Source organism: Bufo bufo, chromosome 7, assembly GCF_905171765.1.
Source record: "Bufo bufo chromosome 7, aBufBuf1.1, whole genome shotgun sequence".
Lineage (NCBI taxonomy): Eukaryota > Metazoa > Chordata > Amphibia > Anura > Bufonidae > Bufo > Bufo bufo.
The window spans coordinates 229726986-229752784 of record NC_053395.1 but is presented as its reverse complement, the minus strand read 5'-3'; the positions used below and the strand labels follow the sequence as shown (position 1 = coordinate 229752784).

At 46.4% G+C, this 25799-nt stretch overlaps 1 protein-coding gene across 2 annotated transcripts in view; it reads right to left on the bottom strand.

Moving 5' to 3' along the window:
• Positions 1-257: 257 nt before the first annotated feature.
• MRAS (muscle RAS oncogene homolog) overlaps positions 258-25799 on the bottom strand; it is a 39892-nt gene continuing 14350 nt past the window's right edge. Inside the window, exons 2-6 of one of the 2 annotated variants that reach the window (XM_040440123.1) lie at positions 17748-17959; positions 9278-9431; positions 2576-2675; positions 1702-1781; positions 258-1415 (exon numbers count right to left, since the gene is read on the bottom strand). In XM_040440123.1, coding sequence (XP_040296057.1) covers positions 1316-1415; positions 1702-1781; positions 2576-2675; positions 9278-9431; positions 17748-17940 — 627 coding nt within the window. In that variant the 5' untranslated portion in view covers positions 17941-17959 and the 3' untranslated portion in view covers positions 258-1315. The remainder of the gene's footprint in view (positions 1416-1701; positions 1782-2575; positions 2676-9277; positions 9432-17747; positions 17960-25799) is intronic. The other variant, XM_040440124.1, reaches the window with a different exon arrangement.

The window sequence follows — 25799 nt, the reverse complement described above, 5'->3', positions numbered from 1 at the left end:
GTACAAGAATATAACTACTATAATACTGCTCCTATGTACAAGAATATAACTACTATAATACTGCTCCTATGTACAAGGATATAACTCCTATAATGCTGCTCCCTGTGCACAGTTATGTGGCTGCGGTTCAGATTATCAGGGTTTGTCGGTACTTTTGCTCCGGATTCTCTCGCTTGTATCATCAGATTTATTCTAGAAATATAAAATCTCATTTCACGTCCTGGATATGGAATAAGCAGCGACGCTTCCCCCGGAGCTGACGTTCCTACTGTTTTATTCCCCTAGAAATAAGTTAATACATTCACAAGGAAAATAATAAAACACAACTGTGTGGAATTACATTGCGGCCGTTTTTCCCACCGCCCGGTAACTCCCATCGGATTTCGTGTCTCACTAAAACACTGCTCGACAAGTCCTCACACAAATGAAAATACTCGGGGAAGAGAAGGGCCCTTTTCATTCCTTCTGGCCTCTTTCCAGGGTTTGACACATTGTCTGGGGTTCCCCGCCAACTGGAATGTGTTCTCCCCTCCCAAAATTCATTTCAGATTGGGCTGGTTAACCCTTCCAGCGCCGGCCTATGGCTTGCAGGAGACTGGGTGAGCTCCAGAGACACAGCGGGTCCTAGAGGAAAGTGCTTCATGGCTGATTCATTAAAAATGACGTTAAACAAAGGGTAAAAAAAAAATACAAAAAAGAAAACGCCTCGAATCCTGCAGTGGTCCGGATCCTGGAGGTGAAATCAAGAGTTCAGAACCTAAGACCTTGTAACATAGCACCAGGGGGGGCAGAGGTGCTCTACCATATGATACTGGAGTCTTATGGTCCTCTGTACCGGGGGATGGGCACTGGCGACGAAGAGTCAGAAATACTTAAAAAGTGCGACATAAATCCATTGTCTCGTGTGTCCTGGCACTTTAGGGGGAGCAGCGCTGTGCTTCCTGGCAATGCAGTGGTTAACACCCGGACCTCAGGCCTGATTCGGGCGCTGCGGCCAAATGGCTTCCTTGCCTGAGGGATTGATCCCTTCCAAAAAATGTCATTACTGCCATGAAAAAAAAAAAAGTACCACATTATACAGGAATAAATACGTCCCCACTCCGACAGGAGGGTGAGGGGAGGTTCAGTCGGTGCCATCTTGTCAGTGGGCACTGGCAGCATTGCCCACCATCTCAGCTCGTGGAGTGGGCGCGGCGGTCTACACAGACGGCGTGGGTCTGGCCCAGCATCAAGTATTGGATGTGACAGCCCCCAAGCCGGGGTCGCTGCGGGTACAGGACAGGCAGTGTTCGGCAGTTGTGTCCATGCCCAGATGTCACAAGACCACGCAGAACGGCCTGTGTGTGCCCGTCCCGCGGTCGCCCCGCCACTTGGTGTTCCTCTTCCGCTTCTGATTCTTGTCTGGAACCTGCTGCCTGCGAAACATTGTAACAAAGGGAAGGTTTAACATTGTAACACTCTGATACATTCTTCTGTGGCCTTCGCCCCCATTAATGCTGTGGCACTGGTGATGCCACCTGGTGGTCAACACGCAATTTAAATAGAGGAGTCAAAAGTGTAAAGGGCTGCAGTTTAAAGCAGGGGGGATGCAGAAACCTAATAGGATTTGGTCCCGACCCTTACCAATGTGAAATGGACATGGGCAGATGTATCAGAGGTTGAGGGGGGGGTGTCACTGGAGGGGGCTGCACGGGGTCTCACCTGATCACCCTGACGAGGTCATGGAAGGCTTTGTCCACGTTCTGAGGAGGATCCTTGGCACTGGTTTCAATATAAGGAATCTGAAATCCAAACAGAACAAGGTTGTCAGCCTGATGGTGGTTGGGGTTGGAGGAGGCTGGGAGCTGTAGTAGATAGGAAAACATGACCTTTTCATATATGCCGTTCCCTTTTAAGTGGGTGGGGCTTATCAGAAGGGGGAGGGGCCTCCTTGGTCTGACACATTAACCACTAGTTAAGCCAGAAATGGGGCAAATTATACCAGAAACCAAACCCAAAGTTGTCGTACGCCGGACCGCCTGACAGGTTAGTCTCAGTAACTCTGCTGCTCTGTCTACGCTTGAAATTATTATTTTTTTTTATAGAAAAATGAAGAAACTCTGCAAACAATTCCGATTAAAAATCTCTCGCTTTGTGTACACAGCTCCCATGCAGGGCTATGTGTCTCCAAACCGTCAAACCCTGTTTAATCTGATACTGCATCCATCTGCCCTGTACTTTTTTCTAAGTAGGCAGTCATCAGCTTATTTAGTTGCAGCTCTACACAGATTGTAAGATCTCTGCTTGCTATTAGTCATCGGAGATCTTTATTGTTTCTGTCCTGGGCATGTTCAGGGCTTGGAGCAGTCCAGTTATCAGAGCTCTCTCCTGTACCGCACCATGCACCTGTGCCAGCCTTCCAATATCAGGGGCAGGAGTCTGAGTGGGTGGGGCTAACAAAGGGGTGGGGCTTAGTAGGGGAGGGCTCCTGACACAGCCAGTTGCCTTACAGCTAGACAGAGGATAGTGCGGAGTGGACAGCCCCTTTAAGTCACATTATTAGCATCTACTTTTTCCCATCAGACCCTGCACTTACGTTGTGTTTTACCGCCATCTCTTTCCCTTGTTCACTTGATATTTTTCTTAAGTGCATTAGATCCACTTTGTTTGCGACTAAAATTATCGGGAAAGAGTCTCTGAAAGAAGAAAAAAAATATCCATATGAAGTTGCCTCTTACAGCCTGAATTTAAAGGGGTGCTACACCTGTAGGTGATCTATTCTCCTCCTTCTTTTCTAGAGAATACAGTCTATTGCCCCCTGTTATCAGCCATTTCAGGGGAGAGGATGACTGTAGGACTGGAGAATACAGTCTATTGCCCCCTGTTATCAGCCATTTCAGAGGAGAGGATGACTGTAGGACAGGAGAATACAGTCTATTGCTCCCTGTTATCAGCCATTTCAGGGGAGAGGATGACTGTAGGACAGGAGAATACAATCTATTGCTCCCTGTTATCAGCCATTTCAGGGGGGAGGATGACTGTAGGACAGGAGAATACAGTCTATTGCCCCTGTTATCAGCCATTTCAGGGGAGAGGATGACTGTAGGACAGGAGAATACAATCTATTGCCCTCTGTTATCAGCCATTTCAGGGGAGAGGATGACTGTAGGACAGGAGAATACAGTCTATTGCTGCCTGTTATCAGCCATTTCAGGGGAGAGGATGACTGTAGGACAGGAGAATACAGTCTATTGCCCCCTGTTATCAGCCATTTCAGGGGAGAGGATGACTGTAGGACAGGAGAATACAGTCTATTGCCCCCTGTTATCAGCCATTTCAGGGGAGAGGACGACTGTAGGACAGGAGAATACAATCTATTGCCCCCTGTTATCAGCCATTTCAGGGAAGAGGATGACTATAGGACAGGAGAATACAGTCTATTGCTCCCTGTTATCATCCATTTCAGAGGAGAGGATGACTGTAGGACAGGAGAATACAGTCTATTGTTCCCTGTTATCAGCCATTTCAGGGGAGAGGATGACTGTAGGACAGGGGAATACAATCTATTGCTCCCTGTTATCAGCCATTTCAGGGGAGAGGATGACTGTAGGACAGGAGAATACAGTCTATTGCTCCCTGTTATCAGCCATTTCAGGGGAGAGGATGACTGTAGGACAGGAGAATACAGTCTATTGCTCCCTGTTATCAGCCATTTCAGGGGAGAGGATGACTGTAGGACAGGAGAATACAGTCTATTGCCCCCTGTTATCAGCCATTTCAGAGGAGAGGATGACTGTAGGACAGGAGAATACAATCTATTGCCCCCTGTTATCAGACATTTCAGGGGAGAGGATGACTGTAGGACAGGAGAATACAATCTATTGCCCCCTGTTATCAGCCATTTCAGGGGGAGGATGACTGTAGGACAGGAGAATACAGTCTATTGCCCCCTGTTATCAGCCATTTCAGGGGAGAGGATGACTGTAGGACAGGAGAATACAGTCTATTGCCCCCTGTTATCAGCCATTTCAGGGGAGAGGATGACTGTAGGACAGGAGAATACAGTCTATTGCCCCCTGTTATCAGCCATTTCAGGGGAGAGGATGACTGTAGGACAGGAGAATACAGTCTATTGCCCCCTGTTATCAGCCATTTCAGGGAAGAGGATGACTATAGGACAGGAGAATACAGTCTATTGCTCCCTGTTATCATCCATTTCAGAGGAGAGGATGACTGTAGGACAGGAGAATACAGTCTATTGCTCCCTGTTATCAGCCATTTCAGGGGAGAGGATGACTGTAGGACAGGAGAATACAGTCTATTGCCCCCTGTTATCAGCCATTTCAGAGGAGAGGATGACTGTAGGACAGGAGAATACAATCTATTGCCCCCTGTTATCAGACATTTCAGGGGAGAGGATGACTGTAGGACAGGAGAATACAATCTATTGCCCCCTGTTATCAGCCATTTCAGGGGAGAGGATGACTGTAGGACAGGAGAATACAGTCTATTGCCCCCTGTTATCAGCCATTTCAGGGGAGAGGATGACTGTAGGACAGGAGAATACAATCTATTGCCCCCTGTTATCAGCCATTTCAGGGGGGAGGATGACTGTAGGACAGGAGAATACAGTCTATTGCTCCCTGTTATCAGCCATTTCAGGGGGGAGGATGACTGTAGGACAGGAGAATACAGTCTATTGCTCCCTGTTATCAGCCATTTCAGGGGAGAGGATGACTGTAGGACAGGAGAATACAATCTATTGCCCCCTGTTATCAGCCATTTCAGGGGGGAGGATGACTGTAGGACCGGAGAATACAGTCTATTGCTCCCTGTTATCAGCCATATCAGGGGAGAGGATGACTGTAGGACAGGAGAATACAGTCTATTGCCCCCTGTTATCAGCCATTTCAGGGGGGAGGATGACTGTAGGACAGGAGAATACAGTCTATTGCTCCCTGTTATCAGCCATATCAGGGGAGAGGATGACTGTAGGACAGGAGAATACAGTCTTTTGCTGTCTGTTATCAGCCATTTCAGGGGAGAGGATGACTGTAGGACAGGAGAATACAGTCTATTGCTCCCTGTTATCAGCCATTTCAGGGGAGAGGATGACTGTAGGACAGGAGAATACAGTCTATTGCTCCCTGTTATCAGCCATTTCAGGGGAGAGGATGACTGTAGGACAGGAGAATACAATCTATTGCCCCCTGTTATCAGCCATTTCAGGGGGGAGGATGACTGTAGGACAGGAGAATACAGTCTATTGCTCCCTGTTATCAGCCATTTCAGGGGGGAGGATGACTGTAGGACAGGAGAATACAGTCTCCTGCCCCCTGTTATCAGCCATTTCAGGGGAGAGGATGACTGTAGGACAGGAGAATACAGTCTATTGCTCCCTGTTATCAGCCATTTCAGGGGAGAGGATGACTGTAGGACAGGAGAATACAGTCTATTGCTCCCTGTTATCAGCCATTTCAGAGGAAAGGATGACTGTAGGACAGGAGAATACAATCTATTGCTCCCTGTTATCAGCCATTTCAGGGGAGAGGATGACTGTAGGACAGGAGAATACAGTCTATTGCTCCCTGTTATCAGCCATTTCAGGGGGGAGGATGACTGTAGGACAGGAGAATACAGTCTATTACCCCCTGTTATCAGCCATTTCAGGGGAGAGGATGACTGTAGGACAGGAGAATACAGTCTATTGCCCCATGTTATCAGCCATTTCAGGGGAGAGGATGACTGTAGGACAGGAGAATACAGTCTATTGCTCCCTGTTATCAGCCATTTCAGGGGAGAGGATGACTGTAGGACAGGAGAATACAGTCTATTGCCCCCTGTTATCAGCCATTTCAGGGGAGAGGATGACTGTAGGACAGGAGAATACAGTCTATTGCCCCCTGTTATCAGCCATTTCAGGGGAGAGGATGACTGTAGGACAGGAGAATACAGTCTATTGCCCCCTGTTTTCAGCCATTTCAGGGGAGAGGATGACTGTAGGACAGGAGAATACAGTCTATTGCCCCCTGTTATCAGCCATTTCAGAGGAGAGGATGACTGTAGGACAGGAGAATACAATCTATTGCTCCCTGTTATCAGCCATTTCAGGGGGGAGGATGACTGTAGGACAGGAGAATACAGTCTATTACCCACTGTTATCAGCCATTTCAGGGGAGAGGATGACTGTAGGACAGGGGAATACAGTCTATTACTCCCTGTTATCAGCCATTTCAGAGGAGAGGATGACTGTAGGACAGGAGAATACAGTCTATTGCTCCCTGTTATCAGCCATTTCAGGGGAGAGGATGACTGTAGGACAGGAGAATACAGTCTATTGCTCCCTGTTATCAGCCATTTCAGGGGAGAGGATGACTGTAGGACAGGAGAATACAATCTATTGCCCCCTGTTATCAGCCATTTCAGGGGAGAGGATGACTGTAGGACAGGAGAATACAGTCTATTGCCCCCTGTTATCAGCCATTTCAGGGGAGAGGATGACTGTCCGACAGGAGAATACAGACTATTGCCCCCTGTTAACAGCCATTTTAGGGGAGAGGATGACTGTAGGACAGAAGAATACAGTCTATTGCCCCCTGTTATCAGCCATTTCAGGGGAGAGGATGACTGTAGGACAGGAGAATACAATCTATTGCCCCCTGTTATCAGCCATTTCAGGGGAGAGGATGACTGTAGGACAGGAGAATACAGTCTATTGCCCCCTGTTATCAGGCATTTCAGGGGAGAGGATGACTGTAGGACAGGAGAATACAGTCTATTGCTCCCTGTTATCAGCCATTTCAGGGGGGAGGATGACTGTAGGACAGGAGAATACAGTCTATTGTCCCTGTTATCAGCCATTTCAGGGGAGAGGATGACTGTAGGACAGGAGAATACAGTCTATTGCCCCCTGTTATCAGCCATTTCAGGGGAGAGGATGACTGTAGGACAGGAGAATACAATCTATTGCCCCCTGTTATCAGCCATTTCAGGGGAGAGGATGACTATAGGACAGGAGAATACAGTCTATTGCTCCCTGTTATCAGCCATTTCAGGGGGGAGGATGACTGTAGGACAGGAGAATACAATCTATTGCTCCCTGTTATCAGCCATTTCAGGGAAGAGGATGACTGTAGGACAGGAGAATACAGTCTATTGCCCCCTGTTATCAGCCATTTCAGGGGGGAGGATGACTGTAGGACAGGAGAATACAGTCTCCTGCCCCCTGTTATCAGCCATTTCAGGGGAGAGGATGACTGTAGGACAGGAGAATACAGTCTATTGCTCCCTGTTATCAGCCATTTCAGGGGAGAGGATGACTGTAGGACAGGAGAATACAGTCTATTGCTCCCTGTTATCAGCCATTTCAGAGGAAAGGATGACTGTAGGACAGGAGAATACAATCTATTGCTCCCTGTTATCAGCCATTTCAGGGGAGAGGATGACTGTAGGACAGGAGAATACAGTCTATTGCCCCCTGTTATCAGCCATTTCAGGGGAGAGGATGACTGTAGGACAGGAGAATACAGTCTATTGCTCCCTGTTATCAGCCATTTCAGGGGAGAGGATGACTGTAGGACAGGAGAATACAGTCTATTACCCCCTGTTATCAGCCATTTCAGGGGAGAGGATGACTGTAGGACAGGAGAATACAATCTATTGCCTCCTTTTATCAGCCATTTCAGGGGAGAGGATGACTGTAGGACAGGAGAATACAGTCTATAGCCCCCTGTTATCAGTCATTTCAGGGGAGAGGATGACTGTAGGACAGGAGAATACAGTCTATTGCCCCCTGTTATCAGCCATTTCAGGGGAGAGGATGACTGTAGGACAGGAGAATACAGTCTATTGCTCCCTGTTATCAGCCATTTCAGGGGAGAGGATGACTGTAGGACAGGAGAATGCAGTCTATTGCCCCCTGTTATCAGCCATTTCAGGGGAGAGGATGACTGTAGGACAGGAGAATACAGTCTATTGCTCCCTGTTATCAGCCATTTCAGGGGAGAGGATGACTGTAGGACAGGAGAATACAGTCTATTGCTCCCTGTTATCAGCCATTTCAGGGGAGAGGATTACTGTAGGACAGGAGAATACAGTCTATTGCCCCCTGTTTTCAGCCATTTCAGGGGAGAGGATGACTGTAGGACAGGAGAATACAGTCTATTGCCCCCTGTTATCAGCCATTTCAGAGGAGAGGATGACTGTAGGACAGGAGAATACAATCTATTGCTCCCTGTTATCAGCCATTTCAGGGGGGAGGATGACTGTAGGACAGGAGAATACAGTCTATTACCCACTGTTATCAGCCATTTCAGGGGAGAGGATGACTGTAGGACAGGGGAATACAGTCTATTACTCCCTGTTATCAGCCATTTCAGAGGAGAGGATGACTGTAGGACAGGAGAATACAGTCTATTGCTCCCTGTTATCAGCCATTTCAGGGGAGAGGATGACTGTAGGACAGGAGAATACAGTCTATTGCCCCCTGTTAACAGCCATTTCAGGGGAGAGGATGACTGTCCGACAGGAGAATACAGACTATTGCCCCCTGTTAACAGCCATTTTAGGGGAGAGGATGACTGTAGGACAGAAGAATACAGTCTATTGCCCCCTGTTATCAGCCATTTCAGGGGAGAGGATGACTGTAGGACAGGAGAATACAGTCTATTGCTCCCTGTTATCAGCCATTTCAGGGGAGAGGATGACTGTAGGACAGGAGAATACAGTCTATTGCTCCCTGTTATCAGCCATTTCAGGGGAGAGGATGACTGTAGGACAGGAGAATACAATCTATTGCCCCTGTTATCAGCCATTTCAGGGGGGAGGATGACTGTAGGACAGGAGAATACAGTCTATTGCTCCCTGTTATCAGCCATTTCAGGGGAGAGGATGACTGTAGGACAGGAGAATACAGTCTATTGCCCCCTGTTATCAGCCATTTCAGGGGGGAGGATGACTGTAGGGCAGGAGAATACAGTCTATTGCTCCCTGTTATCAGCCATTTCAGGGGACAGGATGACTGTAGGACAGGAGAATACAGTCTATTGCCCCCTGTTATCAGCCATTTCAGGGGGGAGGATGACTGTAGGACAGGAGAATACAGTCTATTGCTCCCTGTTATCATTTCGGGCCCTTGGGAGCCAGACATAAATGCATCAGACAGGATATATTGGCAACCACATAATAGTAAATGTACGCCTCTGGATTATTAGTATGTACTTTGCCAGATGAAGGAAGAGACATTTCTTAATGACCCCCAAAAGATGGCGACACCACGGCTCCTGCTCCCCGTTCTCACCTGTCTTTGACCCTGAGGATGAGTTGATGAAAGCGATCCACATGTTCGAAGCTCGCCTTATCCGTGACCGAGTAAACGATGAGGAAACCATCGCCAGTTCTCATGTACTGCTCCCTCATGGCGCTGAACTCCTCCTGCCCGGCGGTGTCCAGCACTGGACCAAACACAAAGAGAATCCACTCAGTACAACGACTCTGTAATATTTGTCTTGTTTATTTATTCCTTTATTTATTTTAAACTTTTTTTTTATTTTTCCAAATTTTATTTGTTGCTATTTATTTGCAGGAATTGTGGCCCCAGGCAATGGACCCATCTTATGACCGCACACACCCTAACCTGGCCGCTGCTTGGATCAGGCGGCTTCTTGGTCCCTCTCTCATACTTTACACTGCAGTTTTACTCCATTAAGGCACAGATATTATTATTATTATTATTATTAACTGCATTGTATAAAGCAGTCTGAATAAATCTGAATTTCATCTTTTGTCTTAGAGGCGGCTGCTCTGCATCTTCCCTGTGCTTTACACTGCCGCACATCAGGTAAGGGGAGGAGACAGAAAAAGGGCAATAGGGGTCTGAAGAGGAGACTAATGCAAGTCTGTGCTCCATTAGGCCTCATGCACACGACCGTATTTTTTCACGGTCCGCAAAACGGGGTTCCGTTGGTCCGTGATCCGTGACAGTTTTTCGTCCGTGGGTCTTCCTTGATTTTTGGAGGATCCACAGACATGAAAAAAAGTCGTTTTGGTGTCCGCCTGGCCGTGCGGAGCCAAACGGATCCGTCCTGAATTACAATGCAAGTCAATGGGGACGGATCCGTTTGACGTTGACACAATATGGTGCAATTTCAAACGGATCCGTCCCCCATTGACTTTCAATGTAAAGTCAGGAGTTAATATACCATAGGATCGGAGTTTTCTCCAATCCGATGGTATATTTTAACTTGAAGTGTCCCCATCACCATGGGAACGCCTCTATGTTAGAATATACCATTGGATTTGAGTTACATCGTGAAACTCAAATCCGACAGTATATTCTAACACAGAGGCGTTCCCATAGTGATGGGGACGCTTCAGGTTAGAATATACTAAAAGAACTGTGTACATGACTGCCCCCTGCTGCTTGGCAGGTGCTGCCAGGCAGCAGGGGGCAGACCCCCCCCCTGTTTTTAACTCATTGGTGGCCAGTGCGGCCGCCCCCCCCCCTCCCCTCCCCCCTGTAGTTAACTCTTTGTTGTCCAGTGCGGCCGGCCCCCTCCCTCTCCTATAGTTAACTCATTGGTGGCCAGTGGGCCCCCCCTCCCTTCCCTGTAGTTAACTTGTTGGTGGCCAGTGGGCCCCCCCTCCCTCCCCTGTAGTTAACTCTTTGTTGTTCAGTGCGGCCGGCCCCCTCCCTCCCCTATAGTTAACTCATTGGTGGCCAGTGGGCCCCCCCTCCCTCCCCTGTAGTTAACTCGTTGGTGGCCAGTGGGCCCCCCCTCCCTCCCCTGTAGTTAACTCGTTGGTGGCCAGTGGGCCCTCCCCCTTCCTCCCCCTCCTAATTAAAATCTCCCCCCCTATCATTGGTGGCAGTGGAGAATACCGATCAGAGTCCCAGTTTAATCGCTGGGGCTCCGATTGGTAACCATGGCAACCAGGACACTACTGCAGTCCCGATTGCCATGGTTACTTAGCAATTTGTAGAAGCATTATACTTACCTGCGAGCTGCAATGTCTCCGTGTCCGGCCGGGAGCTCCTCCTACTGGTAAGTGATAGGTCTGTGCGGCGCATTGCTTAATGATCTGTCACTTACCAGTAGGAGGAGCTCCCGGCCGGACACGGACACATCGCAGCTCGCAGGTAAGTATAATGCTTCTACAAATTGCTAAGTAACCATGGCAATCGGGACTGCAGTAGCGTCCTGGTTGCCATGGTTACCGATCGGAGCCCCAGCGATTAAACTGGGACCCGATCGGTACTCTCCGCTGCCACCAATGATAGGGGGGGAGATTTTAATTAGGAGGGGGAGGGAGGGGGGAGGGCCCACTGGCCACCAACGAGTTAACTACAGGGGAGGGAGGGGGGGCCGGCCGCACTGGACAACAAAGAGTTAACTACAGGGGAGGGAGGGGGGGCCCACTGGCCACCAACGAGTTAACTACAGGAGAGGGAGGGGGCTGGCCGCACTGGACAACAAAGAGTTAACTACAGGGGAGGGAGGGGGGGGGGCCGGCCGCACTGGACAACAAAGAGTTAACTACAGGGGAGGGAGGGGGGGCCGGCCGCACTGGACAACAAAGAGTTAACTACAGGGGAGGGAGGGGGGCCCACTGGCCACCAATGTGTTAACTACAGGGAGGGGGGGGGTCTGCCCCCTGCTGCCTGGCAGCACCTGCCAGGCAGCAGGGGGCAGTCATGTACACAGTTCTTTTAGTATATTCTAACCTGAAGCGTCCCCATCACTATGGGAACGCCTCTGTGTTAGAATATACTGTCGGATTTGAGTTTTCACGAAGTGAAAACTCAGCTCTGAAAATGCTTTTATGCAGACAGATACGTCTGTATGAAAGTAACCTACGGCCACGGATCACGGACACGGATGCCAATCTTGTGTGCATCCGTGTTCTTTCACGGACCCATTGACTTGAATGGGTCCGTGAACCGTTGGCCGTGAAAAAATAGGACAGGTCATATTTTTTTCACGGCCAGGAAACACGGATCACGGATGCGGCTGCAAAACGGTGCATTTTCCGATTTTTCCACGGACCCATTGAAAGTCAATGGGTCCGCGAAAAAAAACGGAAAACGGCACAACGGCCACGGGTGCACACAACGGTCGTGTGCATGAGGCCTTAGAAAGAGCAGGGGGACCACGACCTTGGACTCTGCACCAATCTCCTCTGCATATTACACAATCTGCAGCCCGGGGCAGCTCTTCACTTGCCTGCGCAGGTCACCGCTCCCGGGTAGGTGCGGTCGGATTTGTGATGACGTTTTAAGGAGCGGCTGTGATATAAAAAAGAGAACTTGCAAATGTGAAACTGATGGAAACCTGGCACGGGCAGCTTAACCCCTTCAGTGCCTCAATGCTGGAATCCGTGCAGGGCCTGCGGTTGACATAGTCACAGTGCAGCTGAACGACTCTACATCTCATAGGCGAAGACCACGGTCCTACGGCCGCGCTCACGCTGCAGAGGGAGGGGGTTTTCACACAAGTTCCAGTGAAAAATTTCACTTATGAAGCGAATCTGATCTACCAGATCCCTATTCTCGTCTATTCTGGTTAAGGGCTCATGCACACCACCCTGATTTTGGGCCGCATCTGGTCTGCATTTTTTGTGGGTCAGATGTGGACCCATTCATCCCAATGGGGCTGCAAGAGTCCATTCCTCAGCCCTGCAGAAACTGAACATGTCCGATTCTTGTCCGTTTTGTGGACAAGGATAGGATATATCAGTGTTTTGCGGACCACAAAAACGGCTAGGACCGTGTGCATGAGCCGGGGTCAGGCTGCACTTTATATAAATCACAGGCCCGATGGGAAATATTAAATCAGATGCCAAAGCTTTGAGCTTATCCCACAAGAACCAATGAGCTCTGATAACAGATACGTGTCACATAGAAGAGAGACGATTATTAGGACGCAGCGCGGCGGACCGCGTGATGACAAGTTCTGCAACTTTCTTATCGACTTTTGTTTCTATACCTCACCAGTCAAATTTCTGCTTGATGTCAGTGAATGAGAACGTTCCTGTTTACGCTCTGAGGGTCTGACACTAATGTATCCTTTCTAGCGCAAATCTCTCTAATGTCCTGATAGTTTGCTACAATGTATCAGTCTGGAGTCCAGGCCACTTATTTCAGAGAGGATTCTTCAGACTGGATTAAACTGTAGCAAACTCCCAGCTGTGAAGGATTTCACTCTGTAAATATATATATATATAATACTTCCCATTCATTCAGAGCAAGCAGAGGTCTTGAAAATGGCGAAATAGAACACAAAAGGTGGTTATTTATTAACGCTGGAGTTATAAAGAGGGGTCGTCGTCTACATTACTTCGGCGCATTCAGCGCCAGTTCTAAATGTAAGAGCTTTCTTGCTGTGGTGTAGAAAATGCTAAATGAGACGGGCCTTCTGGCCCCTCCCCTCCCCCACCACGCCCACTTTTTTTGAATTGGTGCAGACCTTTGCGCCGCAATCTACGCCTAATATCGACGTATTTCTGGTTGGTAAATGACCCCCAAAGTATTCTAGAAAGAGATTTCATTCACAAAGCAGAACTTCTAACCATATTAAAAGGTGACCGAGATATTATTCTTGTTATGTGCAGTGGAATCCGTTTTTAATCACAGGTGAAGGTTTGTTACAATGTACGCAGTCTACACAATCCTCTGTGGGTGAGGACTCCAGACTGATACATTTTAACAAACTCTCAGGACAAGAGAGAGATTTGTGCTGCTGCTCTGTATAAGGCTACATGCACACAAACGTTCTTTGTTTCCGTTTCCGTTTCCGCTCCGTTTTTTTTTAAGGATAGGATGCGGACCCATTCATTTTAATGGGTCCGCAAAAAATGCGGACAGCACACCGTGTGCTGTCCGCATCAGTATGTCCGTTCTGTAGGGCCACAAAAAAAAAAAAAAGAACATGTCCTATTCTTGTTCGTTTTAGGCATACAATGGATCCGCAAAAAAAACTGATGGCATATGGATGTCATCTGTTTTTTTTTGTGGATCCGCAATTTGCAGACCGCAAAACACATATGGTCGTGTGCATGTAGCCTAACACACATAGGACTGCCTGGGCAGGATACAATTGTAACAAACCTTCTGCTGTGTGAATTATAAGGTCTGTACAGATTTTCAGCCTCTTGGTGAAAACAAGGATATTCCTATTCACTGACAGAAAACAGAGATCTTGAAATGATAAGGAATTGAAGCACAAACTCTACTAGAAATTTGCAGAACTTTAGAATGACTGCGGCGCCGGCCCTTTAACATCTTGTAACCTTAAGGGTCCATTCACACGTCCGCAAATTGCGGATCCGCAAAACACGGACACCTGCAATGTGCGATCCGCAATTTGCGGATCCGCACATCACAGACACTATAATAGAAAATGCCTTTTCTGGTCCGCAATTGGGGACAAGAATAGGACATGTTCTATTTTTTCCAGGAACGAAATTGCGGATCCCGAAAAAACGGATGCGGATCCCGAAAAAACGGATGCGGATCCAGGAAATGTGGATTTGCATCCGTTCCAGCCCCATTGAAAGTCAATGGGTCCGCAAATTGCGGAACAAATGCGGACCCAAATTACGGACGTGTGAATAGACCCTAATGCAGTCTCCAGTACATAATATCGCAATGAATGAAAACTGTACAGCAACAAAATTTCTGAGTGACTTTGTTACCCCCATATTTTACCCGTCAGGGGCCCAGGATCCCATAGGAAGCAAGCAGCTTCATGGAGGCGATTAGTGGCGGTTGTCAGATCTGTTTTATGGACAGGATGTTAAGTGGGAACAAATGAGCAGTGTTGTCAGGCTGCATTACAGCGCGGCGATGAGACACGGACTCACAAAGTGAGCGCCTCACTGACGGCTCGTCAATCGCCGCATCCCTGAAACTCTGCAGGATCTACATATACAGCCCCTCAGAGTACAGACCACCTCATATACAGCCCCTCAGAGTACAGACCACCTCATATACAGCCCCTCAGAGTACAGACCACCTCATATACAGCCCCTCAGAGTACAGACCACCTCATATACAGCGCCTCAGAGTACAGACCGCCCCATATACAGCGCCTCAGAGTACAGACCGCCTCATATACATCGCCTCAGAGTACATACTGCCCCATATACAGCGCCTCAGAGTACATACTGCCCCATATACAGCGCCTCGGAGTACAGACCGCCCCATATACAGCGCCTCGGAGTACAGACCACCCCATATACAGCGCCTCGGAGTACAGACCGCCCCATATACAGCGCCTCGGAGTACAGACCGCCCCATATACAGCGCCTCAGAGTACATACCGCCCCATATACAGCCCCTCAGAGTACAGACCGCCCCATATACAGCCCCTCAGAGTACAGACCGCCTCATATACAGCCCCTCAGAGTACAGACCGCCTCATATACAGCCCCTCAGAGTACATACCGCCCCATATACAGCCCCTCAGAGTACAGACTGCCTCATATACAGCCCCTCAGAGTACAGACCGCCTCATATACAGCCCCTCAGAGTACATACTGTCTCATATACAGCCCCTCAGAGTACAGACCGCCCCATATACAGCCCCTCAGAGTACAGACCGCCCCATATACAGCCCCTCAGAGTACATACCGCCTCATATACAGCACCTCAGAGTACATACCGCCACATATACAGCGCCTCAGAGTACAGACCGCCCCATATACAGCCCCTCAGAGTACAGATCGCCCCATATACAGCCCCTCAGAGTACAGACCGCCTCATATACAGCCCCTCAGAGTACAGACCGCCCCATATACAGCGCCTCAGAGTACAGACCGCCCCATATACAGCACCTCAGAGTACAGACCGCCTCATATACAGCCCCTCGGAGTACATACCGCCCCATATACAGCGCCTCAGAGTACATACCGCCCCATATACAGCCCCTCAGAGTACAGACCGCCCCATATACAGCGCCTCAGAGTACATACTGCCTCATATACAGCCCCTCAGAGTACATACCGCCCCATATACAGCCCCTCAGAGTACAGACCGCCCCATATACAGCCCCTCAGAGTACAGACCGCCTCATATACAGCCCCTCAGAGTACAGACCGCCTCATATACAGCCCCTCAGAGTACATACCGCCCCATATACAGCCCCTCAGAGTACATACTGTCTCATATACAGCCCCTCAGAGTACAGACCGCCCCATATACAGCCCCTCAGAGTACAGACCGCCCCATATACAGCCCCTCAGAGTACATACCGCCTCATATACAGCACCTCAGAGTACATACCGCCACATATACAGCGCCTCAGAGTACAGACCGCCCCATATACAGCCCCTCAGAGTACAGATCGCCCCATATACAGCCCCTCAGAGTACAGACCGCCTCATATACAGCCCCTCAGAGTACAGACCGCCCCATATACAGCGCCTCAGAGTACAGACCGCCCCATATACAGCCCCTCAGAGTACAGACCGCCTCATATACAGCGCCTCAGAGTACAGACCGCCCCATATACAGCCCCTCAGAGTACAGACCGCCCCATATACAGCGCCTCAGAGTACAGACCGCCTCATATACAGCCCCTCAGAGTACAGACCGCCCCATATACAGCGCCTCAGAGTACATACCGCCCCATATACAGCGCCTCAGAGTACAGACCGCCTCATATACAGCCCCTCAGAGTACATACCGCCCCATATACAGCGCCTCAGAGTACAGACCGCCCCATATACAGCCCCTCAGAGTACAGACCGCCCCATATACAGCCCCTCAGAGTACATACCGCCCCATATACAGCCCCTCAGAGTACATACTGCCCCATATACAGCGCCTCAGAGTACATACTGCCCCATATACAGCGCCTCAGAGTACATACTGCCCCATATACAGCCCCTCAGAGTACATACTGCCCCATATACAGCCCCTCAGAGTACATACCGCCCCATATACAGCCCCTCAGAGTACAGACCGCCACATATACAGCGCCTCAGAGTACAGACCGCCTCATATACATCGCCTCAGAGTACATACTGCCCCATATACAGCGCCTCAGAGTACAGACCGCCCCATATACAGCGCCTCAGAGTACATACTGCCCCATATACAGCGCCTCGGAGTACAGACCGCCCCATATACAGCGCCTCGGAGTACAGACCACCCCATATACAGCGCCTCGGAGTACAGACCGCCCCATATACAGCGCCTCGGAGTACAGACCGCCCCATATACAGCGCCTCGGAGTACAGACCGCCCCATATACAGCGCCTCGGAGTACATACACAGCTTCTGTGATCAGCACAGTATAGTGCAGGACCCGATGATTTCCCAGAATGCATCACTTTTTGCAGACTGTTGATAGAGTCTAAGTCACTACTGGCAGAATTGTGTGACTGCAGCTCTGGTAACGATTGGAGCATAGGACATGACATAACTGAAGGTCAGCACCAAATATGTCAAGCAAACTATATACAAGACAGGGCGTATAAAACGTGATGGTGCTGAACGCTCTATACCCCGTAGCACATTCTTCCCTGCACACACCCAAATCTGCAGAGGAGCTCAGGACAATCGGTTTGAAGCTTGGTTTGTGAATGAGTTTATGTTGGGTATTTCGGCCTTTGTGCTGTCACCATGTGATGGGTCATGTTTTCCACTGCTGCCCTGTTCACCCAGCTTTCCCACTTGATCTGACCCTCCTATATCAGTCCATGGTTAGAGCTGGGTGACAACTTTATATTAATGGTTGTATACACAGATTGCTACATTGTTTCCTCACCGTCCAGAATGGCCCATTGTCCGTCTATTTCCGTGTGCTTCAGGTAGGAGTCCTCTATGGTGGGGTCATAATCCGGCACAAAGATCTTCTGGAAGAACTGGATGGTGAGCGCGCTCTTCCCCACGCCTCCATCGCCCACCACCACCAGCTTGTAGGTCGGCAGGTTATCGCTCAGGACAGCGCTGGTAGCCATCTTCTCCTCAGTACAGTTCCTGCAGAGATGGAGACGATTTTGTCACAGAGTAACAAGCCGGATGCAGATGACGGAAAGGGTTAAAGGAAAGTTACACAACTCAGCTATGCAATGAGAAATCAGCGAGAGGGAACAAGCCTAATCATGAGTCAACCTGACTCTCCTCTAGTCTGGCATCTGATACTTCAGAACGTCTGCTCGTGAAATGTACAAAACCTGAAGAACCCGAGAATCACCACATGGGGGCGTATTCACATGGCGCAGTCATGTATTGTGTTTTTTGGCACAATTTCCATTCACAGCAAAAAACACAATATGACCATATAGTGTGAATACACCCATAATATACAGGGAGTGCAGAATTATTAGGCAAGTTGTATTTTTGAGGATTAATTTTATTATTGAACAACAACCATGTTCTCAATGAACCCAAAAAACTCATTAATATCAAAGCTGAATATTTTTGGAAGTAGTTTTTAGTTTGTTTTTAGTTTTAGCTATTTTAGGGGGATATCTGTGTGTGCAGGTGACTATTACTGTGCATAATTATTAGGCAACTAAACAAAAAACAAATATATACCCATTTCAATTATTTATTTTTACCAGTGAAACCAATATAACATCTCAACATTCACAAATATACATTTCTGACATTCAAAAACAAAACAAAAACAAATCAGTGACCGATATAGCCACCTTTCTTTGCAAGGACACTCAAAAGCCTGCCGTCCATGGATTCTGTCAGTGTTTTGATCTGTTCACCATCAACATTGCGTGCAGCAGCAACCACAGCCTCCCAGACACTGTACAGAGAGGTGTACTGTTTTCCCTCCTTGTAAATCTCACATTTGATGATGGACCACAGGTTCTCAATGGGGTTCAGATCAGGTGAACAAGGAGGCCATGTCATTAGATTTTCTTCTTTTATACCCTTTCTTGCCAGCCACGCTGTGGAGTACTTGGACGCGTGTGATGGAGCATTGTCCTGCATGAAAATCATGTTTTTCTTGAAGGATGCAGACTTCTTCCTGTACCACTGCTTGAAGAAGGTGTCTTCCAGAAACTGGCAGTAGGACTGGGAGTTGAGCTTGACTCCATCCTCACCCCGAAAAGGCCCCACAAGCTCATCTTTGATGATACCAGCCCAAACCAGTACTCCACCTCCACCTTGCTGGCATCTGAGTCGGACTGGAGCTCTCTGCCCTTTACCAATCCAGCCACGGGCCCATCCATCTGGCCCATCAAGACTCACTCTCATTTCATCAGTCCATAAAACCTTAGAAAAATCAGTCTTGAGATATTTCTTGGCCCAGTCTTGACGTTTCAGCTTGTGTGTCTTGTTCAGTGGTGGTCGACTTTCAGCCTTTCTTACCTTGGCCATGTCTCTGAGTATTGCACACCTTGTGCTTTTGGGCACTCCAGTGATGTTGCAGCTCTGAAATATGGCCAAACTGGTGGCAAGTGGCATCTTGGCAGCTGCACGCTTGACTTTTCTCAGTTCATGGGCAGTTATTTTGCGCCTTGGTTTTTCCACACGCTTCTTGCGACCCTGTTGACTATTTTGAATGAAACGCTTGATTGTTCGATGATCACGCTTCGGAAGCTTTGCAATTTTAAGAGTGCTGCATCCCTCTGCAAGATATCTCACTATTTTTGACTTTTCTGAGCCTGTCAAGTCCTTCTTTTGACCCATTTTGCCAAAGGAAAGGAAGTTGCCTAATAATTATGCACACCTGATATAGGGTGTTGATGTCATTAGACCACACCCCTTCTCATTACAGAGATGCACATCACCTAATATGCTTAATTGGTAGTAGGCTTTCGAGCCTATACAGCTTGGAGTAAGACAACATGCATAAAGAGGATGATGTGGTCAAAATACTCATTTGCCTAATAATTCTGTACAGGGTGTATAGTGATAGGCATTGATGGAGGTCATAAGGAAACCAAAAAGGATCAAGGGACCCATTATAAGATTTGGCCAAATAAAAAGCAAAACCCATTAGAAATGAGACACCTGCCTGGAGTTGAACTAGGACAGGGGCTCCTCTCCACAATATGAACCTCAACTAATTTTGCTTAGTGCAGATTTTGAGATGGACCCAACACGCATGGTGATGGCGCCAAAACCCTATATCATCTCCCATGGGCTCAGCTCTGGGGTGAAGTCCCCATACAGGTTGATGGTATTTTATCTGCAAGGTCATTCTCAAAACCTGCCCCCCAATGTGTATGAGGGGTAATTCCACCTCAGACTATGTGTTTATGTATCTCTTTCTATGTCCATGGACAATGTCAATAGAGGACCAACAAGTCTGAGAACATAAAAAGCCACTGCTGACCTCGAGAACACAAGAAGCCACCACCGAACCCAAGAACACAAGAGGCCACCGATGATTTTAAAATGAAAAGAGGCCACGACCAAGTCCGAGAACATAAAAGGCCACCAGAGACCCAGAGAACACAAGTGGATACCGCCAAAACCAAGAGACCGCCGTCGACCCAGAGGGCACAAGAGGCCACCTCTAACCCCAAGAGCACAAGAGGCCACCTCCAACCCTGAGAGCACAAGAGGCCACCGCCGATCCTGAGAACACAAGAGGCCACCGCCGATCCTGAGAACACAAGAGGCCACCGCCAACCCCAAGAGCACAAGAGGCCACCACCAATCCTGAAAGCACAAGAGTCCACCATTGACCCTGAGAACACCACCGACCACAAGAGGTTACTGATGATTTTTAAATGAAAAGAGGCCACGACCAAGTCCAAGAACATAAAAGGCCACCAGAGACCCAGAGAACACAAGTGGATACCGCCAACCCCAAGAGCACAAGAGACCGCCGTCGACCCGAGGGCACAAGAGGCCACCTCCAACCCTGAGAGCACAAGAGGCCACCACCTATCCCGAGAACACAAGAGGCCACTGCCAACCCCGAGAGCACAAGTGGCCACCGCCCACCCCCCCAGGCAGAAGCAGCCATTGCCCATCCCGAGAGCAGAAAAGGCCACTACCAATTCCGAAAGCACAAGAGGCCACTACTGACCCCAAGAAAACAATAGGCCACCATTGACCGAGAACACAAGAAGCCACGACCAAATCAGAGAACATAAAACGACACCACCAAGTCCAATAACACATGAGGCCACCAATCAGAACACAAGAGGATAAAGTGGAAAGACGCTAGCACTCAGGATAAAGAGCACATCGCTTTATTATTTTTTTGGGCTTTGTATTGTATGTGAGTTTCATTTTTATTTATTTTAATTGATCACATTTCATATTGCTGAAATATATGCCTGGAGCACTCCACTATTAATATACCCTGTAAATGAACTTATGACCCATTACAGCCAAACCAGTAACCCCATCTGTAGCTGTAAGAACCTTGGGCAGAAAATTACCACTAACATTTACTGAGGGATCCACTGGTGTCCGTATGCCACTTCTGAGGCCAAAGTTACATGGACTCATCAATTATGAGGGTTATGATCTTCTTCACTAGTAAAGCCACCATGAGGGTCAATTGGCCAATTATATGGACATGAAAAGCCACACTTTGATATGGAGTCACAGTTACAAGGCTGCTTGACCACAGGCACCAAATAACCATAATTCCTGCCACGTTTATATCCAGAAGTATTATAGTTTGTCCATATCTCCACACAGAAGGGACGCTAAGGAACCATCGCTATATAGTCAGGTTGACTAATAATTGAGCAACCACCAGCTGGAAAGGGTTAATGTGCCATCCAAGAGCCTGCCTAGCGAATTCCACAAAGACCATCAGAAATTCTTCAGATGCACATTTTCAGAGAAGCAATTCTCGTATCTGTGGCAACGTGTGATGTCTAAATTGCTTAATCCCATTACAACCGCCCCCCCAACCTCCACACGAAAGGCAAATTACAGCTGCAGAGTCTTAAGCCTCCTCTCCTCAGATATCTGACCATCTCCCCAAGGAGCTGAGAGGACTGAGGGGCATCAAACCGCATATCCTACAGGTGTGCAGGTAAAGCCAGGCGTACAGTACAATATCACACAGCATCTGGAAGGATCCCGAATTCTACTACAGTTGTTGGCAGCAGTATTATACTAGTTATATTCTTGTACATAGGAGGCAGTATTATAGTAGTTATATTCTTGTACATTGGAGCAGTATTATAGTAGTTATATTCTTGTATATAGGAGCAGTATTATAGTAGTTATATTCTTGTACATAGGAGGCAGTATTATAGTAGTTATATTCTTGTACATAGGAGGCAGTATTATAGTAGTTATATTCTTGTACATAGGAGCAGTATTATAGTAGTTATATTCTTGTACATAGGAGGCAGTATTATAGTAGTTATATTCTTGTACATAGGAGGCAGTATTATAGTAGTTATATTCTTGTACATAGGAGCAATATTATAGTAGTTATATTCTTGTACATAGGAGCAGTATTATAGTAGTTATATTCTTGTACATAGGAGGCAGTATTATAGTAGTTATATTCTTGTACATAGGAGCAGTATTATAGTAGTTATATTCTTGTACATAGGAGCAGTATTATAGTAGTTATATTCCTGTACATTGGAGCAGTATTATAGTAGTTATATTCTTGTACATAGGAGCAGTATTATAGTAGCTATATTCTTGTACATAGGAGGCAGTATTATAGTAGTTATATTCTTGTACATAGGAGGCAGTATTATAGTAGTTATATTCTTGTACATAGGAGCAGTATTATAGCAGTTATATTCTTGTACATAGGAGCAGTATTATAGTAGTTATATTCTTGTACATAGGAGCAGTATTATAGTAGTTATATTCTTGTACATAGGAACAGTATTATAGTAGTTATATTCTTGTACAGAGGAGCAGTATTATAGTAGTTATATTCTTGTACACAGGAGGCAGTATTATAGTAGTTATATTCTTGTACATAGGAGCAGTATTATAGTAGTTATATTCTTGTACATAGGAGGCAGTATTATAGTAGTTATATTCTTGTACATAGGAGCAGTATTATAGTAGTTATATTCTTGTACATAGGAGGCAGTATTATAGTAGTTATATTCTTGTACACAGGAGGCAGTATTATAGTAGTTATATTCTTGTACATAGGAGCAGTATTATAGTAGTTATATTCTTGTACATAGGAGCAGTATTATAGTAGTTATATTCTTGTATATAGGAGGCAGTATTATAGTAGTTATATTCTTGTACATAGGAGGCAGTATTATAGTAGTTATATTCCTGTACATAGGAGCAGTATTATAGTAGTTATATTCTTGTATATAGGAGCAGTATTATAGTAGTTATATTCTTGTACATAGGAGCAGTATTATGGTAGTTATATTCTTGTACATAGGAGCAGTGTTATATTAGTTAAATTCTTGTACATAGGAGGAAGTATTATAGTAGTTATATTCCTGTACATAGGAGGCAGTGTTATAGTAGTTATATTCTTGTACATAGGAGCAGTATTATAGTAAGTATATTCTTGTACATAGGAGCAGTATTATGGTAGTTATATTCTTGTACATAGGAGCAGTGTTATAGTAGTTATATTCTTGTACATAGGAGGAAGTATTATAGTAGTTATATTCTTGTACATAGGAGGCAGTATTAAAGTAGTTATATTCTTGTACATAGGAGCAGTATTATAGTAGCTATATTCCTGTACATAGGAGCAGTATTATAGTGGTTATATTCTTGTACATAGGAGCAGTATTATAGTAGTTATATTCTTGTACATAGGAGCAGTATTATAGTAGCTATATTCCTGTACATAGGAGCAGTATTATAGTAGTTATATTCTTGTACACAGGAGCAGTATTATAGTAGTTATATTCTTGTACATAGGAGCAGTATTATAGTGGTTATATTCTTGTACATAGGAGCAGTATTATAGTAGTTATATTCTTGTACATAGGAGCAGTATTATAGTAGTTATATTCTTGTACATAGGATGCAGTATTATAGTAGTTATATTCCTGTACATAGGAGCAGTATTATAGTAGTTATATTCTTGTACACAGGAGCAGTATTATAGCAGTTATATTCCTGTACATAGGAGCAGTATTATAGTGCTTATATTCTTGTACATAGGAGCAGTATTATAGTAGTTATATTCTTGTACATAGAGGCAGTGTTATAGTAGTTATATTCTTGTACATAGGAGCAGTATTATAGTAGTTATATTCTTGTACATAGGAGCAGTATTATAGTAGTTATATTCTTGTACATAGGAGCAGTATTATAGCAGTTATATTCTTGTATATAAGAGGCAGTATTATAGTAGTTATATTCTTGTACATAGGAGCAGTATTATAGTAGTTATATTCTTGTACATAGGAGCAGCATTATAGTAGTTATATTCTTGTACATAGGAGCAGTATTATAGTGGTTATATTCTTGTACATAGGAGGCAGTATTATAGTAGTTATATTATATCATAGCATTATTATACTGGTTACATTTTTCCCCACTGGCATTACATCTACAAGTGCTTGCATCAGCTGCTTTGCAAATTATTTTCTCTGCGGCTAAAGGGTTAAATATCCAGGAATTGTTTGGTATATTCCCGCAGATTCCTAGATTACAGATCCGCTCCTCCTTCCGGCTACTTTCTATGGTGCCAGGTTCCACTCATGCAGCATTATATATCCTTAGCAGTTGCCAGCATGAAATGGCCTAATTCACTTCCGATTCATGACTTAAGAATGTGAAAGCTGAAAAACCAAGAGTCTGAGCTCAGGAGCCTGATGGAGCGGACGGGGGAGAGGGAAAGAAAGTAAGACTATAAATTGTTAATGAACCGTTTACAAACCATTGCTCACAGTCAAGCCGGACCAATAATACATAATTATATTACTGGAGATTAACCAAAAGGCAGCAAATACCAAAACCTAGTCTTACCTCAATTTTTGTATACATTCTACCAAATTTGGAACAAAAAGGAGCAATGTGAGGTGGTGCCAAGCTAAGGTGGCTGCATCTCTCTGCGCAGGCTTCCTTTATCCGAACACTACATGGAACCATGTACAGACATTGCTTATCCTGTACTGATCCTGAGTTACATCCTGTATTATACTCCAGAGCTGCACTCACTATTCTGCTGGTGCAGTCACTGTGTCCATTACATTACTTATCCTGTACTGATCCTGAGTTACATCCTGTATTATACTCCAGAGCTGTACTCACTATTCTGCTGGTGCAGTCACTGTGTACATACATTACATTACTTATCCTGCACTGATCCTGAGTTACATCCTGTATTATACTCCAGAGCTGCACTCACTATTCTGCTGGTGCAGTCACTGTGTATATACATTACTTATCCTGTACTGATCCTGAGTTACATCCTGTATTATACTCCAGAGCTGCACTCACTATTCTGCTGGTGCAGTCACTGTGTATATACATTACTTATCCTGTACTGATCCTGAGTTACATCCTGTACTATACTCCAGAGCTGCACTCACTATTGTGCTGGTGGAGTCACTGTGTACGTACATTACGTTACTTATCCTGCACTGATCCTGAGTTACATCCTGTATTATACTCCAGAGCTGCACTCACTATTCTGCTGGTGCAGTCACTGTGTATATACATTACTTATCCTGTACTGATCCTGAGTTACATCCTGTATTATACTCCAGAGCTGCACTCACTATTCTGCTGGTGCAGTCACTGTGTACATACATTACTTATCCTGTACTGATCCTGAGTTATATCCTGTATTATACTCCAGAGCTGCACTCACTATTCTGCTGGTGCAGTCACTGTGTACATACATTACTTATCCTGTACTTATCCTGAGTTACATCCTGTATTATGCTCCAGAGCTGCACTCACTATTCTGCTGGTGCAG